Here is an 18,151-nt window from a genome sequence, read left to right on the forward strand (position 1 = left end):
TAGTCTGACTGCCTTTCCCTTGCCGGGAATAAAATACTGAATCCCTTGATTACACACTGAGTAAACCTCCCTTCAAGTCATTCACTGCCCCGACACGTGGGCAAACATTCTACCATCACACCAATACTGCTGAATAATCGCTCATAAGCATCGCGGCAACCTGTGCCTAGCCTCACGGCCCTTAGAAGTTCTGATACTGAGCTGAACACTAGAATATCTTTCCATAAGGTGACTATAATAGTCCAATCAACTGTACTGGGAAAACCATCCCGCACCATATTTGTAGTACCATTACAATCCTTCAATTTTCGATCTATAACAAGCGCTCACGTAAGAGTGAGTAGAAAGAACTCAAAGGCATAAGCCCCAAGGAATTTAACCGCACGATAAGGAAATCAAGAAGGGAAGTACTCCTAACAGCCCTGTAGCCTCCCGAGGATAAGTACAGACGTCTTCGTACCGATCCGCGAGACTCTACTAGACTTGCTCATGACTCGTGAGATCGACGGGAATCTAGTGCTCTGATACCATGTTGTCACGACCCAAGATCCACTAAGGGTCGTGGTGGCGCCGGACACCTCTGTCGGGCAAGCCAACTAAATTATCAATTAATTTCTCTTTTAATACCTTTGAAAATCTAGGATTTTTCCTTCCACTTTTCATAATTAAAACAATCTCTACTTCAATTCAAATTAAGCAATAACTATTAGTACACATCTTTCGAAACCATCCCAGAACCCGGTGTCACCTGTGCATGAGCGTCTATTGATAATGAAAATAAAATACAATAACTACACTAGTTACGGGTCGCCTCGAACAATGCAGCTCACCTAGTCCCAAAATCATATGCGCTGCTACGCCCAGTAGGCTGCTAGAGGTACATATACCTGTGCAACAAAAATGCACAGAAGTGTAGTATGAGTACGTAATCAACGTGTACTCAATGAGTATCCCGCCTAATCTCGAAGAAGTAGAGACGAGATGGCCAACTTCGACACACACTAGAGGTCAATTAACAATATTCTAGAAATGCGAGGAAAATCATGGATTTATATAGTAGTTTTAATTCGCAAAGCCAGAAAACAGGTAAACACCTTTAACAAATAATCAAGGGGTTTCAAGGTTTATTCTTTATTATCGCATCAGTTTATATCAAGCCACGAAGGGTAAATTTCACGTTTAAAATTCTCAAGCGACAAATAACATGCGCAAATCACACCGAGGCGACGACCCGATCCAACAGGAATGTAAACTGTGCACTGCCGAGGGTCGAACGGCCCGAACCATAGATGCATCTATTTAATCTGCTGAGGCGTTCGGCCCGTTCCATAAGTAAACACATACCCTGCTCGTGAATCATGCATGCGACGCAGGTACACATAAAATACATGCTCAGGTAGCCAATTAGGAATTTATCGGGGAATAATTGTCCAAATAATACCAATTCTCCTTCAACAACCTTTAAGAAATGAAGTTTAGTCCTTTAAGAAATTTACTTACTAATTCAATGTGATTTAAATATTCAGGCTATCCATGGGTTCACAATTAATCCAAGTATAACATGCTATTGGGTCCTATCTACCCGGACAATAGCATAATAGTAGCAACGCACGGACTCTCGTCACCTCGTGCGTACGTAGCCCCCCCACATATAGGCGCACATAATCAATTATTTTACCTAGGGGGACAATTCCCTCATACAAGGTTAGAAAGGAGACTCACCTCGCTCTGAAGACTCATAACCGGCATTCTACATCCTTCCGAAGGCTTGAACCGACGCACAATGCACCAAAACTAGCCAATTGACGACAAACTAATGAGAACATACTCAAATACTTGTTAACAATTCAAATTATACAAATTCCCAACTCCGCTTAGTGAAATGACCAAAATGCCCTCGGGCCCACGTGCCCGGATTTTGAAATTTCTCGAAGATATACGGAACCCATAACTTCACTATCTCAAATATATAATTTACTCCTAATTCCATGCTCAAATTCGTGGTGAAAATCCAATTAATCAAGTTTTCTAGGTTTTCTTTCAAAACCACAATTTTCCCACAATTTTTCATGTTTAATTCCATGGTATAATCTTGTATTAACTTGGAAATGAGTAGGAGTAACTTACCTTAACGTTGTATGATGAAATACCCTCTTGTAAGCTCTCCAAACTACGCCCACACCAACGTGGAAAATGGGAGAGAAATGACCATCTCCCGATTTAAAAGAACTCACACTGCCAGCGATTTCCGCTTCTGCAGAATTATTTCCGCCTATGCGGTTGTCAAAAATGCCGCTTCTGCGGTCCTGGGCTCCAGCCCAATTTCCGCTTCTGCGGACGGCCCACCACATATGCGGTTCCGCTTTTGCGGATCTTGGGCCGCATCTGCGGTCCTGAGTTGCTCCACCTCCAGCCGCTTCTGCGGCTTCTTCTTCGCTTCTGCGGGGTCGCTTCTGCGGTCCTAAATCCGCAGAAGCAGAAATACCAGAAGCAGCAGCCCCAGCCCCTTCTTCAACTCCGGACTCGATCCGTTAACCATCCAGAATCCACCCGAGGCCCCCGGGACCTCAACCAAAACTACCAACCAATCCCAAAACACATTACGGACTTGCTCGAGGCCTCAAATCATATCAAACAACGCTAAAAGTCTAAGACGATGAATTACACCCCGATTCAAGCTTTATGAACTTTGAACTTTCCAACTTCTACTTTCGATTTTAAACCTATCAAATCACGTCCGATTGACCTCAAATTTTGCGCACAAGTCACATTCGACATTACGGACCTACTCCAACTTTCGGAATCGAATTCCGACCCCGATATCAAAAACTCCACCTCCGGTCAAACTTCTCAAAAACCTTCAAATTTCTATCTTTAGCCAAATGACTCCAAAATGACCTACGGACCTCCGAATTCACTTCCTATCGCGCTCCCAACTGCAGAATCACCATACAGAGCTATTCACAGTCTCGGAATCCCAAACGGACATCGATAACACTGAAATGCTCTTCAAGCCAAACTTATGAAATTTCTTCTAAAATGCTAACTTCCACAATAGGCGCCAAAATGCTCCCGGGTTATCCAAAACCCGAACCGGGCTACGCCCAAGTCTGAAATCATCATACGAACCTGCTGGAGCCTTCAGATCCCGATTCCGAGGTCGTTTACTCAAAATTCCAATCCTAGTTCATTCTTTCAACTTTAAGCTTCCAAAATAAGAATTCTCCTTCTAAATTAACTCTGGACTTCCGAAATTCAATTCCGACCACACGTACAAGTCACAATACCTGAAATGAAGTTGCTCATGGCCTCAGACTGCTGAATGGCGCGCTAGGGCTCAAAATGACTGGTCGGGTCGTTACATTCTCTCCCATTTAAACATACGTTCGTTCTCGAACGTGCTGAGAACTACACTGAAGTAGTCTGAAATCACTATTTAGCACCTCATGCACCTTCCCGTGCTACCACAACTTAGTTGAGCACATTAGCTCGAGAATTTCTGAAGATATTCCCTTTTATTCAACGAATAAGCCTTAGAGCCCAATTCCAACATCCGGAATTCTATGTCGGGCCTGTTTTCCGACATACGATCACCGTATCAATCACTACACGCTGTACTCAAACATGACTGCATAACTTTGCTGGATTCTTACTTTGCAACACTTAATCCACAGGACCACAATAATATTTTCTGATCCATTTAGCCAAAATTTAACGAATCAGATGNATTGACGACAAACTAATGAGAACATACTCAAATACTTGTTAACAATTCTAAATTATACAAATTCCCAACTCCGCTTAGTGAAATGACCAAAATGCCCTCGGGCCCACGTGCCCGGATTTTGAAATTTCTCGAAGATATACGGAACCCATAACTTCACTATCTCAAATATATAATTTACTCCTAATTCCATGCTCAAATTCGTGGTGAAAATCCAATTAATCAAGTTTTCTAGGTTTTCTTTCAAAACCACAATTTTCCCACAATTTTTCATGTTTAATTCCATGGTATAATCTTGTATTAACTTGGAAATGAGTAGGAGTAACTTACCTTAACGTTGATGATGAAAATCCCCTCTTGAAGCTCTCCAAAATCGCCCACACCAAGTGGAAAATGGGAGAGAAATGACCATCTCCCGATTTAAAAGATCACACTGCCAGCGATTTCTGCTTCTGCGAAATTATTTCCGCCTATGCGGTTCCGCTTTTGCGGTCAAAAATGCCGCTTCTACGGTCCTGGGCTCCAGCCCAATTTCCGCTTCTGCGGACGGCCCACCACATATGCGGTTCCGCTTTTGCGGATCTTGGGCCGCATCTGCGGTCCTGAGTTGCTCCACCTCCAGCCGCTTCTGCGGCTTCTTCTTCGCTTCTGCGGGGCCGCTTCTGCGGTCCTAAATCCGCAGAAGCGGAAATACCAGAAGCAGCAGCCCCAGCCCCTTCTTCAACTCCGGACTCGATCCGTTAACCATCCAGAATCCACCCGAGGCCCCCGGGACCTCAACCAAAACTACCAACCAATCCCAAAACACATTACGGACTTGCTCGAGGCCTCAAATCATATCAAACAACGCTAAAAGTCTAAGACGATGAATTACACCCCGATTCAAGCTTTATGAACTTTGAACTTTCCAACTTCTACTTTCGATGTTTAAACCTATCAAATCATGCCCGATTGACCTCAAATTTTGCACACAAGTCATATTTGACATTACGGACCTACTCCAACTTCGGAATCGGATTCCGACCCCGATATCAAAAATTCCACTTCCGGTCAAACTTCTCAAAAACCTCCAAATTCCTATCTTTAGCCAAATGGCTCCAAAATGACCTACGAACCTCCGAATTCACTTCCGATCGCCCCCCAACTCCAGAATCACCATACGGAGCTATTCACAGTCTCGGAATCCCAAACGGACATCGATAACACTGAAATGCTCTTCAAGCCAAACTTATGAAATTTCTTCTAAAATGCTAACTTCCACATAGGCGCCGCTCCCGGGTATCCAAAACCCGAACCGGGCATACGCCCAAGTCCGAAATCATCATACGAACCTGCTGGAACCTTCAGATCCCGATTCCGAGGTCGTTTACTCAATATTCCAATCCTAGTTCATTATTTCAACTTTAAGCTTCCAAAATAAGAATTCTCCTTCTAAATTAACTCTGGACTTCCCGAAATTCAATTCCGACCACACGTACAAGTCACAATACCTGAAATGAAGCTGCTCATGGCCTCAGACTGCTGAATGGCGCGCTAGGGCTCAAAACGACCGGTCGGGTCGTTACATACACCCGCTTTTTGGGTCACGTTTTAACTTGTGCCCGCTTTGCGAAAAAAATTGCAAGCGTACCCACTTTTTCGCGAACTTCAGCATACGGGGCTGAAGTAGCAAAGTCAATCACGCAAAACTTCAGTATTCTAGTAGACGGGCCTGAAGTAGCAAAGGCAATATGCTGATATTTTTTTGTCCTAGATAAGATGCTGAAGTTATTTAGTTCATTTGTAAAAACTTCAAGACTAAAATAGCTGAAGTTTTTTTGTCCTGGATTCATTAATTTTGTCATAAAACTTTTTCAAAAACTTCAGCAGAAGATGCTGAAGTTATTTAGTTCATTTGTAAAAACTTCAGCACTAAATAAGCTGAAGTTTTTTTGTCCTGGATAAGCTTTAAAACTTCAGCAGAAGATGCTGAAGTTATTTAGTTCATTTGTAAAAACTTCAGCACTAAATAAGCTGAAGTTCTTTTGTCCTGGATAAACTTTTTCAAAAACTTCAGCAAAAGATGCTAAAGTTATTTGGTTCATTTGTAAAAAGTTCAGCACTATATAAGCTGAAGTTTTTTTGTCCTAGATTCATTAACTTTGTCATAAAGCTTTTTCAAAAACTTCAGCAGAAGATGCTGAAGTTATTTAGTTCATTTTGTAAAAACTTCAGCACTAAAATAGCTGATGTTTTTGAAAAAGCTTTCTAACATACTAGATAAATAATCACATTATTCTTTCATAGTGTATTACTATTATAAAATAATCAGATTGCCAACAATATCTAAATCATAAATTTTGGAAATAATAAACGTGAAAAGAACATAATTACGTGGAAATATTCACAAATTATTGTCTACTAACTTAATTATTTATAATTTGTTTTTAAATAATCTGATAAACATACTTATGGCAATCATCCCATGAACTGAAGTTTCATAGCAGCACCAACAGCAGCAGAAGAAAGAAGAAGAAGAAGAAGAAGAAGAAAACGAAGGAGGAGAAGGAGGAGGAGAAAGGGGGCTGAAGTTGTTTAAAAAGTGGGTACAAGTTAAAACTTTTTAAAAAATGGGTATAGGTTAAATGAGGGCGACCAAATAGGGCGCCCCGTGCAATTTTTACAAGGAAAACTACCCTCCTCCTCCTTCTAGTTAATTATTAGAGTAAAAAAACAATTATCGCTCTCTTTTACTTCATTGTAATTTTATTTTATATTTTGGATGGGAATAAGTACTTCCAAAAAGTTGTTGAAGAGACTAATAAGAGAGCACAATTGAATCATAATGACAATACAATGGCTAGTTATAGAGAGATAGGTTCACGGAATGAGAATACTAATTCTTTTTTTGGTTTTTCATCCGGTTATGGTACTCATATTAGGGTCCGATTACACCTGAATTCGTGCCAGGAAGTCCCACATTGTGAGGGGGGAGCGGGGGAGGGAGTAAAGCGCTTGCTAATAAAGTCGACTTTCATACCTAATACTCGAACTCAAAACCTATGATTAAGGATGTTGTTGGTGAATACTAATTCAATAGTCACTTAGAGAGCATATAAATATTTTACTTGATCCTTTTAACTGCTTAGGGAGAGAGAATGGATTGTATTGGGTCCAACTGTCCAAGGAAAAGCTGCCATGGTATCTTGTATCTACTTGTTGACATCTCTATGAATGGGCAACCCCATACTTACGAGAGTGTCAAATTTAGCTCATAAAAATAGGGCCTACCTAAATTAGGGCATTTTAGGCTGGACAAATATTCATTAGCGAACACCACCCAAGTTATTTCATTTAAAAGTTGGGTGAATTTGGGTAGCGTAGGTAGATAGACTGTTTGCTTAGTCAATATTAGAGGTGACAAATAAACAGGTTGGATTAAATATGCTGGGTCAAAGTGGGTTAGATCAATAATGAGTTGGTCATAATATGTTCAAACCTAGTTTTTTGGGTCAAGTTGAGTTGGGTCAATTTGGCTAAACAATGAGTCGTAACCTTACCCGCCCAACTCAATCATTTCTACTTGATCATTCGGAGTGTTCCCTCAGCTGAGACGACGAGGCTGAACTAACAGCCTCTGTGTCCAATACAAACTCAAGAGTGAAAAGGAACTTTTTGAGTACTATGAAATTCTGTGACATAATTAGAAAGAGAGTTGTTACAAGCTTGTTGGTTACTCTCATGCATTCAAGTTCAGTAAGAGGAGAAGAAATAGTAGGAGTGACAATTACATTGGAAATAACAATTATAACTACAAGAGAGCCAAGACTTCAAATGCTGCCAATAATGTGAATATGACTGAGGCACTGAGGTATCATTCAACAGCAACATCAACAAATTACGCCTGAGCAATATCAACAAATTGTCAAATGAATCGATAGGGAGTGAAGAGTAGACAAGCAGCTAGCATGGCATGTATAACAAGTTGCTTTTCTAACTGTTTTTCCACTAATTCATAGTTGATCTAATGCTTCCAGATTGCAAGAGACATCTCAAAATGCGCCAAAACAAAAGGAGAGGAGAGAAGCCATTGCTTCCTTAGCTTACCAAAGTATGTGACAAGCTTGACAAAGGAGTCTTGGCACACTGATCCAAATCAACGGATAAGTTTCTCATTCATCTACAAGATTCCCTGCTATGTAAAGGCGTTCTTACTGAAGAACTCTGAGCACAGCCAAATGGATTCACCATCACCGCCAGTTGACTATAGTGACATAAGGCTGAGATCTTACGGAGCTTTTCCTCCTGGAAAATTCTGTTTTGATCCTTTTATGTCACACATATATACTTTTCCAAATGATTGCTCACAAGGTGATTGAGAAAGAAAACAAAGCACGAGTCGTGGAGACAAATTCTGAATCAGGACGTGATGCAGCTTCAGACTGTGGAACGGCAGATCACCAACTGAAAGGAGAGGATTGTATCTACAGACTTTGAAGAAGAAACTTTCAGTTTAAGAGATCTGCAGATATAAAAGCAAGAATAACTTAGCTTTTTTGATCCAGAGATATTACATGCAGCATTTATAGCTCTATTTGTCAGATTAAAGGTCATCTTACATTGCTCAAAATGTCTGCAAGCAAATTTTAAAGAAAGGTTAATGCATATACGCACTTTTAGACACTAGCACGCACCCTGTTTTTATTACTATTTGCTCCGAGCAGATATCAAAATAAAACTTAATAAAAGTTGATAATGGTAAGATCTAGAGTAAGGGCAGCCCGGTGCACGAAGCATTCCGCGTTCACACAGGGTCCGGGGAACCCAAGGGGTATGATGTAGGTAGCCTACCCTGATGCAAACATCAATGGATGATTCCACGGCTGGTTAGATCTAGAGTAATCATTTTAAATATTCCAAGCATAAAACTCATCAATTAAAAAAAATATATATGTTTCAAGCAGAAATTTGACCCAGCGGTAGAGTAATACAAGATTGTCTTATTTGAGCTAAGGTAGCTGTAATAACCTTTTATTGCAAATAGCGTGATTTCATCTGTTTGATTATGTTCCACGGATAACCATACTTTTGTCCCTCAACATAATAAAGTAGCTTTGGTGCAGTGCAACTAATAAGCATCACTCACTGAAAGAGTTGAATTAAAAGAATTGTCATCACCATTGAATGACTCAGTAATTGCCGTAGCCTTTCCCTGTTTGAAATATTGAAATTTTTTAACTTTACGACATGTGTTGGCACTTAGCACTGATCAAGATTCTAAAAGAAGGGGTCTTACTTAAATAGTGTTAAACAGAAAATCAAAGCAACTGCACCATCTACTTACTTTGTATCTCTATTGAATCAACTTTATTATCAGGCTACTGCTAAACATTCTATAATTTGTAAGTGGTAGTTTAGAACAGCTCCCATTGGACCTGATATGACTTATTAGATGCTCAATCCTAAAGTCAAAGTAGGATTTGGAAGGGTAGTAAGTGATAACTGATAACTTATGTTCCTACATGCAAAATGCAGAAGGTGAATTCAACAAAGTGATACTATTCTTTTGCTCCTCGGTCAAATTTTCTTGAATTCTTTTACAGTAGTGCAAACTCGACATCTCACATATTTTACTGACACGAAGAGTGAATTCAACAAAGTGATACTATCATTTAAGCACAAAAGTAAAGAAAATGCTAGAGCAGAAAGGATTCACTACTTGAAACTTTAACCAGAAAAAACGAAATGGACATACATTTTGTATTTCCTTTTTAACCTCTTACTTTTTTTCTTTTTTCTTCTTTTTTATCTTTTCCTTTTTGTGAGGTTCAGGAGATGGCTAGAAGAAAGAGTCCACTTTGAGTTCACAAGTGTCTGGATTAAGCCGTATGAAAAAGGGGATCAATGCCATTGGAAGGTGCATTTTTTGTTGATAGCATCATATGTAGAGCTGGAGTAATTAAATTTTAACTATCTAGATTATCTGCTCCAATGCTACACTTCAGTAAAAAACCGGACATGCTATGATCAATTTTTGAATTACCATGAACTTTCTGTTCGTCCACAATTTGGCATATCTGAGACTCTATCCAAATGTTCGAACAGTGGTATGCAACGCAGGAGCTTATCACCTAATGACGCAGCAGCTTATCACATGCTAATATAGCAGCTTATCACGTGCTGATGTAGCAGCTTATGATATGATGATTCAGCAGCTTGTCAACCTTATTTTATATTTATCATCCTTATTATTTAGCTATTGTTCTTATACTTTACTCCCTCTGTTCCAGTTATGTAAAACCTATTTCTTTTTTAGTCCGTTCCAAAATGAACTACCTCTACCTAAATTTGAAAACAAATTAACCTAAACTTCTCATTTTACCCTTACTGAGAAGTTTTTACAGTCGCACAAACACTACATGTTTAAGACCACAAGTTTCAAAATAATTACATTCACACAATGTTATGGCTTGTTTAGCACCACAAGTTCCAAAAGCCTTTATTTCTTTCTTAAACTTTGTGCCGTGTCAAATTGTTTCTCATAAATTGAAACAGAGGGAGTAAGTGATAAGCTATTGCGTCACTAAAATTCAATATCCTACTTAGACGAAGGAGTTAATTGAGTTTTACACAGATATTTAGATACCTACTAGATCTTTAAAGTAAAAATGTTTTGGGAGAAGTCAAAATTTCATTCTAAATACCATTAATGAATATTATGTAAGTACTGATGCAGATACCTGGAACTGGAATGAGCTCTGCTACACCAGGCCAAGTACTTAACATGGCTCTGAGCACAAAGGTCATCCAATAAAATTATAAAAATAACAAAAGCAAGGTCGTCAGCAGCTAAAGGTTAGTATTGAACACTGTAAAATTATTCACCTTGAAGAAATGAAGCCTAAAGCATGATAGGCAAAGAAGATAATGACAGAGAAACCTTTAAGTTGTACTTTGCAGCGAAGCAACAATTGCTAAGATATGCAGAAATAACTAGAACAATTCGACGCCCATTACGAAATGTTTAACCAAATTAAATTTCATTATTTGCTGTTCAACAAGTAACTACATTTGTATAGACTAGTCGTAAGAAGGGTGTTTTTCCCCTTTACAATATTAAGAAAGAAATAGGGATCGAAGTTTACTGCTCACGCCACATTGAAGTAAAGAATATATTTCCTCCAAAATTTATGATTTGTACCTCAGATTCAGAAAACTTATCACGCAAAGCAAAATTTCTCAACAATGCTGATGTCATCTCTTCGCAAAGAAGCACCGAATGAGGCCAGAACTGCTTCATCTCCATTTCCATCATCAGAGTTGAATACTTTTGGCTCCTAAAAAAGTTGTCTTCCTATTCTAAGGTCCATTGCATTTAACCCACAACTACAAATTCAGCTTCAATCTTCCACACCTAGATTCATTAGTCCTGAAATGTTCAAAACATTGTACTCATAAAAATATTTGTGTACCAATTTAGTAATATGTGAAATGAACTAAATTTAACAAATTACCTGAAGCTAGTTGCAGAACACGTCTGACAGCATAGCTCAGATTCAGAGGATATGAGCTTTAATTCATACCAAACGCAACAGCTTTATACATCCAGTTGAGTTTGCCGCAACTACCATATTAGATTTTCTTCTCCAGCAAACACTTGAAACAAATTGCCCATTACTCTCACCTTCATTGCCAGAGCTAGGATCAACAGATCCAAATTTATACGAAGTAATTGGCATTGGTAGAGATCTATGATAAGCATATACCTGCATAAAAATGTTAAATTAAAGAAAGAATTGATGCTTCCGCTGGAAATCAACAACCTTTAGATGTTGGGAATGGTAAGGAACAACAGTAGTTGAGTGGTCTAAATCAAAACCACATATCCTTAATAAAAATGATGAGATATGATGTTACCTCATTAGATTCGGAACCACATGCAATGTATCCATCCAAAACTGATAACCCGACAAAATTCTGTACAAAGCAGAAAGAACATTAATGAAATTGAACTTATTGCATTCAGATGTTCATTATAAAGAAAATATCCTCAGTATACCTTCTCATTGGTGTGCCCCTTGAAAGTCAAGCTGCAAGCATTTGAGGACAGTCCTTCCGAACTTGTTGTCTTAAGGTCCCATAGCTTTAATGTGTTATCTGTGGATGCAGAAGCCATGGTACCATAATCTACAAATTTTACATAGCTAACAGCCTTCTCATGTCCTGATAAAGTGCACCACGGAATCCTAGTATGGCGAAGATCATAGCAGTAGATTTTGTAGTCAGCAGATCCAAAAGCCAACAGATGAGAGGAGTAAGCGGAGAACTGCACACAGCATATGTTGGCAGGATTCCAGATTGTATCCACAGAACTCCTCTGCCGATAGAAATGAATTAAGTTCCTTGTTTGTTTCCTTCGATTAAATCTCAATGAAGACACCAGCTTCATTAAGAGTTAGCAAGCTAGGATCAGGTAAAGTACCTTACCTCATTAATATTCCACACTTTTACGGAACAATCATCACTTCCAGTGGCAAACTTTGTGGGATCTACTTGACAAAAATCGACCGACCAAGCCCTCTTCTGGTGCTCTACATATTGTGAAAATCCTTGACCTGTGCTTGCATCCCACATCTAGATTCAGAATAGACACCGAATTACAGAGTGACAGAACAAGTTGTAAAAATTAAGTTAACAAAATGAATGAAATACTTTCCGCTTCAACTGCAAGCATGTGTTGGGTAGTTGATGTACCTTTCAATTATAAATTAATGCACTTAATAGCAAGGAGTCATATTCTCTTACATTGCCAAGAAAAAGTCATGCCAGAAAGAATACTTTTCGAGTATTTATAGGCTAGTCAGATAAGGGGTAAGAATTAAAAATATTGTCAAAATCACTTTAACAAGTTCAGTGAAAAAGGTACACACCTTGACTACGCCATCATAATCTGTTGAAGCCAGATAGTTTTTCATATATTTATTCCAGGAAAGACAGCTAAGCTTAGATTCGTTTGACATCTCAACCACAGGATATTGAAGATCGACAGAGTCATTCAAAAGTGAAGCAAATTCAAAGATTTTGATTTTCTTTGAAACACCAGCAGCAGCTATATAGTCCTCTTCATGATCAAAACAAAGGGAGCAGATCACATTTATAGAGTTGAGAAGATCGCCATTTCTTAATGTCCCGTATTCCTCAAACTTGCTGTAGCGAGCATATTTACAAACACCTTCAAAGAAGGCTCCAACACGATCAACAGATTTAAGATTAGGCTCCACAACTTTTGTTGAAACCTGGGACAACCTCTCACGACATGTCAACAAATCCTTGTCTGGTCGACCTATCGTATCATTTTCCGCAAGTTGGATTTGCGATCTCATGCAGAAGTAAGCACTTTCAAGCTGAGAAAAATTTTTAATCAGCTTTTCATTGGTCATGTTTTTCATAGAAAGACGGTCATTAGACTTGAGATGTTTAAAGTAGGATCCCTGCCGCGTATTATGGAAGTCTCTGTCCACCAAATTTGAAGTTCTAAAGCCATCTTTTTTCTCGACCTCCTTGATATCAGCTTCTAAGCACTCTATTCTTTGTAATAACTTGGAGGTATTATTCTGATTTTCCTCCTGCAGTGAAACTAGGAAATAGAGCAAGATGTCTGAATCAGGGTCATCATCCTTCTCAATAATTGATGGCACACCATCTACTTTACATACTTCTTCAGTTCCATAAATTAATTCAGACTGCAGGATTTCCCTGCAAAGATGATAAGTAGAATTGTGAATGTGATTACAAATAAAACAATGTCACTTGAGGAAATTCACAAAATTGGTGTACCTGAGATTCCACCAGTTAGAGTAGTTAAAACTGAATAGGATAAAGCTACAGGGTTACCAGCACAAAAGCAGACATATCCATCAGATCAGACCGACAAATTGCAGGTTAGAAGACAACTAACTAGCAAAGAACATATAACTCTCTAAAAAGGTCTTTTCTCTCAATCCTACCGAGTGGCAGTTTTGCTATTTATTTTCCACCATCACAGAAACTCAACTCTTCATCGTCTGAAAGCTATCCTACTTATATTACTTTTTAATAGTTTCTAAATATATAAATTTTATCTCAAAAAAATTGAAAATTCTATGTCTAAATTCATGCCGAAAATTAGTCAGTTTGACCCTCGTACTCCGAGAAGGTTCACATAAACTGGAACGAGGGGAGTATATAATATATAAGAGAACAAAAGAAGTGGCTAAGATGCCTCAAGGAGTAAAGACCTCCTCTATCTCTGATTATAGAGATGTCAGTCTTCAACACCAAACAAGCTTCTCACCCGAAAGGAAAAAAGGAGCATAATAGACAATATAACAAACTACAAGGAATCTATGATTGGCAAAAGCTGAAAATGCTCTGAGTTTACTCAGCACATCACAATGTTATCTAAATAACCAAAATTTAGGGTACTTCAACAATGAATTGTTTCAGCAAAGTCGAAGTAGCAGAAAATTATATTGCACCTGAAATTAGGAAACATAATACTACCTTGCTGTAGGACGAGAAGAAGGTTCAGGATGAAGCAGCAAGAAGCAAAAGCCAACTTCCTTGGGATTCTGAGAAAGGAAATTTGGTGGGAGAATGCGACTATGCAAATTCAACATTGCTGCAGAATGTGCCGCTGGTGATTCGAAACAGCAGAGCAACTAATAGAAGCAACAGGAATTAGTAAGAGGAAAGATAATTTATTTCACCATTTCCGCAAAGCACATTGTGAAGCGAAACATCCCTTGTACCCACACCCCAATTTTAATGAATCAAGAGAAAAAAGAAATAATTAAATTAGCCGGAGTGTTTAGTGAAAATTAACAAAAAGAAGCCACATAGGAGAATTGATAAATTCAGCATCTACTGTTTGATAAATTGATTACCCACCTCAAAAAGAAGAACCCCGAGACTGTAGATATTAGATGATGCTAGGCTTCTGTGATTGAGTTCTTCCGGACAAGTATACCACTTCTTTTCCAAGTAATTAGTGTCAGACTCCAGTAAGGTTTCACTATTAATATCTCTAACGACATATCTGGAAACATATTCAGGCTGCTCTCTCATCAAGTCCATGTCATCACTGACCTTCAGCAGCTTTGCACCCGAGTTGTTTTGAGAATGCATTTCCAGGTTGGATGGCCTTTTCCCATTTGTATTCTGATTTACGACATACATGGAGTCTATTTGGATAGATGGACCGATATATTTAACACCATTAGGTGAAAGTAAAATGAAACGGGAAGGCCGTAAATCCTGAAAGGCAATTCCTTGGGAGTGTGCAATATCGATTAGCTTCACAATTTGCCGGAATATGTGAATCCGCTCAGCTTTCTTTATCCGTGATCCCATCGAGTTTATCCACTCTCTCAATGTAACTCCATTGTGAGTTGAAGTTGGTCTTTCTCTTTCCTGACTGTTACAACTAAGTGGTGCTTGATTAGAGTTAGCGCCTGGCTTAAACGATGCATCAGATGATACCATTCTTATGGAAGCTTGCTCATACTCGTACTTATTCTGCGGAATTGAGACGCTATGAACTTCTTTATGAAGTGAAGTGCCTTTTGGTGCATCAACATCTTTGCCTTTAAGAGATCGGTTAGCGAAAAACTTAGAAAAGCCAGATGCAGATAAAAGTTTTGATCCACTATTTCCTGGAAGTAATCTACTGCTTGGAATGGTTAGGTTATGGTCTTCTTTTGATTGGGAAGAGACTGCATTAGAGCCTACATTGATATCTTTATCAGATGCATGCTTCAACTCTTTCAGCGCTAGCAAATTCTTGTCTGTGGAAGAAGGATCTACATCGCCCTTCACAGCTCTAGAGCCACCCCCCAATTGATAGGAATGTTGCCATTGAATTTGTGGCTTGTGATTTTTTTCACAATTATCAGAGTAATTTCTAAGAGTAACTGGTTCAGGAATATTGTAATTACTCCTAACTAACTCTTCAATGGTGAGCCTTGAACTACTCATCGAGTAAGAGCTTGTACTGGCGGGCTGAGGATCCTTCACAGGCATTGCATATCTGTTCGTATCATCATCCTCCATCATTGCCGAACTGGCAGAAGTTGATCCCTCCGCCAACTCATGACTGGTATTTATACACTTCCCCATCGATGGTTCAACAGAAATATCACATTCCCTCGTTTTAAGTAGCGCACTAGCAGCAACATCATTTGCCTCTACTTCCTCCTTTGACTGTTCCATACCCGTCCAAACTCAAAGTACTTTTTTTTTCTCTAACCAATCTTTCATTTCTCAGAAATGTTTCAAAGAATCAAATTAAATGGACTCTTTCAATTAAATACCAGCTGCATTCGGCAATGATTAATCCTCGAGGGACTGACTGAAATAAAAGAAGTACTTTACACTTAATTGGGGAAACATTCCTATCAAGCAGAATTTTGAGGTACTGAGATTTGAAATAAGATCCAAGGGCAAGAGGATAAAAATATCTCTAAATATTTTTCAAGTGAAACTAAAATCAAGAAGGACTCAATACCCAATATACAACAAGAACAACAACTACACCTAATGACCTAAGTTAAGTGGGCTGGCTATATGATTCTTCACTATATCTGGCAATGCCAAACTATGCAATAGTGGAAATTATCACATTGGAGAAAATAAATTCAAGTAAGGTCAAAAACTCAACCAAGCAAAGAAATTCAAGAAACACAAACTAAAATCCAGATACCCTGGCACATAAATCCTTTATACCAGTATACAAGAAAATAGCAGCTAATACAAGTTGTAAGATATGGCACTTGGGCCTACACAACCCCAAAAGCTAGCTCATGAGAGGAGGATTGCCCAAATCCATATAAGGAGATAACCACTACATTCCCCAACCGACGTGGGACTCTAACCCACTCTAACACCCCCATCGCACGCCCATACCATCAATTGGAGCGTGGACAATATATCATAGGAGCCAAACATGAATAGACAGGCTCTGACACCATGTAAAATATAGATATAATGGAGCAATATACTTCTCTTGTTATTCAAAGAATGAGAGCTATTTGTAGGTGTACAAGTGAATCTATTTAAGGAAATAAAATCAAAAATCCCTAATTATCCCTACCTATGATTGTGCTAACTATATGAATCTGTGTCTATGTACATTTTGTAACACAAGTCATGAACATTCGTGCGACTATAAATCATCTCGTTAAGGTAAAATTGAAAATTTAAAATTAAATTATTTTTAAATATTAAAAATATACTTTTTGTTAGAACAAAGTAAAGTGTGCCACGTAAAATGAGACAGACAGATACAAATTTCTCACTTATGATAAAATAGAATAAAGTAAAATTATTTTTAAATATAAAAAAATGTCATTTTTTTAGGACAACTAAAAAAAGTGTGTCACATAAAACGGGAAGAGGGAGTAAATATGCAGCTCAGATGAAACAACCAGAATAAGAAACAAAGTTCAGATTTTTACCAAATCTTGAAGCATACGCACAGCTCAACTAGCAATAATAGAGATATCAAAAGAATTGCCTGAAAAAGGGTACTTTTCCTTGGTATGGGATTCCACTATAGTTCACCAATTTTTACAGCAACAAAAATCTGTTTACCTCATCAGTAACTCAAGATTCTAAAGCCCAATTAATCCGTATAAAGAAAGAAAAAAAATTAAATGTTGGGTCACTTAACTTGGGAAATAATAATTGTAGGAGAAGACGAACTATAGATATTTTCTCTTTTGGAGGAATTAAAAAGACAGGTCATGGTCATGGGTTAACTATCTTATTCTTCCAAGTTGAAAATATGAACAGTGGATATTTGCAATTTTTTATTATTACTTCTCCGTCCCATCTTATATGTTCTAAAATAAGTTTTACATGTTTATTTTGTTGTAAATTATCTCATTAAGAGTAAAATTATAAATTTGATTTAATTATTTTTAAATATAATATATCCAAAGTAATTTTTATAAGTAGGGTCTGAAGAAGATAATGGGTAGGTAACTTTGCCCATATTTTATATCGATAAAGAGGCTATTTTCAATTGACTTAATTATTTTTAAATATAAAAATATATTCTTCTTATGAGCAAAAAATATATATACACATATAGAATAAAAAGAGCAATTATTGTAGTGTATTTACTTGAGTTATTTCACCAAGTACTTATTTCATGACAACTATAGACTATTGCCGGGAAAAGTATTGTTGAATGCATTGCTATTTGTAATAGATAGATTAAGCTTTATAGAAATATTTATATACTCAATAACATTTCAATTATATATACAAATAGTTTGAATTAGTGATGTAGTTGTATATGTAGCCTTTAGTGTTATGGGTCAATCCAATCCAGTAATTTCTAACATGGAACATAAATAGGTATAAACAATAATAAAATTTCAATAAATGTTACATTATAAAACTCAT

General features: G+C 37.9%; 1 protein-coding gene across 7 annotated transcripts; it reads right to left on the reverse strand.

Moving 5' to 3' along the window:
• Window positions 1–7,383: 7,383 nt before the first annotated feature.
• Window positions 7,384–17,485, reverse strand: LOC109213485 (protein SUPPRESSOR OF PHYA-105 1-like). 7 transcript variants are annotated; one of them, XM_019377288.1, is made up of 11 exons: window positions 17,197–17,485; window positions 14,633–16,091; window positions 14,246–14,403; window positions 12,634–13,459; window positions 12,191–12,337; window positions 11,763–12,080; window positions 11,621–11,680; window positions 11,218–11,469; window positions 10,905–11,132; window positions 7,811–8,225; window positions 7,384–7,607 (listed from the first exon to the last, which is right to left on the reverse strand). In XM_019377288.1, the coding sequence occupies exons 2-8, from the start codon at window positions 15,950–15,952 to the stop codon at window positions 11,281–11,283; spliced, it is 3,018 nt and encodes a 1,005-aa protein (XP_019232833.1). In that variant the 5' UTR covers window positions 15,953–16,091; window positions 17,197–17,485; the 3' UTR covers window positions 7,384–7,607; window positions 7,811–8,225; window positions 10,905–11,132; window positions 11,218–11,280. The 7 variants fall into 7 exon arrangements, with proteins under 7 accessions (XP_019232833.1, XP_019232835.1, XP_019232834.1 ...); XM_019377290.1 differs by having other exon boundaries at window positions 7,384–8,225; window positions 10,905–11,117; XM_019377289.1 differs by having other exon boundaries at window positions 7,384–8,194.
• Window positions 17,486–18,151: the final 666 nt, after the last annotated feature.

This window comes from Nicotiana attenuata, unplaced genomic scaffold, assembly GCF_001879085.1.
Source record: "Nicotiana attenuata strain UT unplaced genomic scaffold, NIATTr2, whole genome shotgun sequence".
In the NCBI taxonomy this organism is placed as follows: domain Eukaryota; kingdom Viridiplantae; phylum Streptophyta; class Magnoliopsida; order Solanales; family Solanaceae; genus Nicotiana; species Nicotiana attenuata.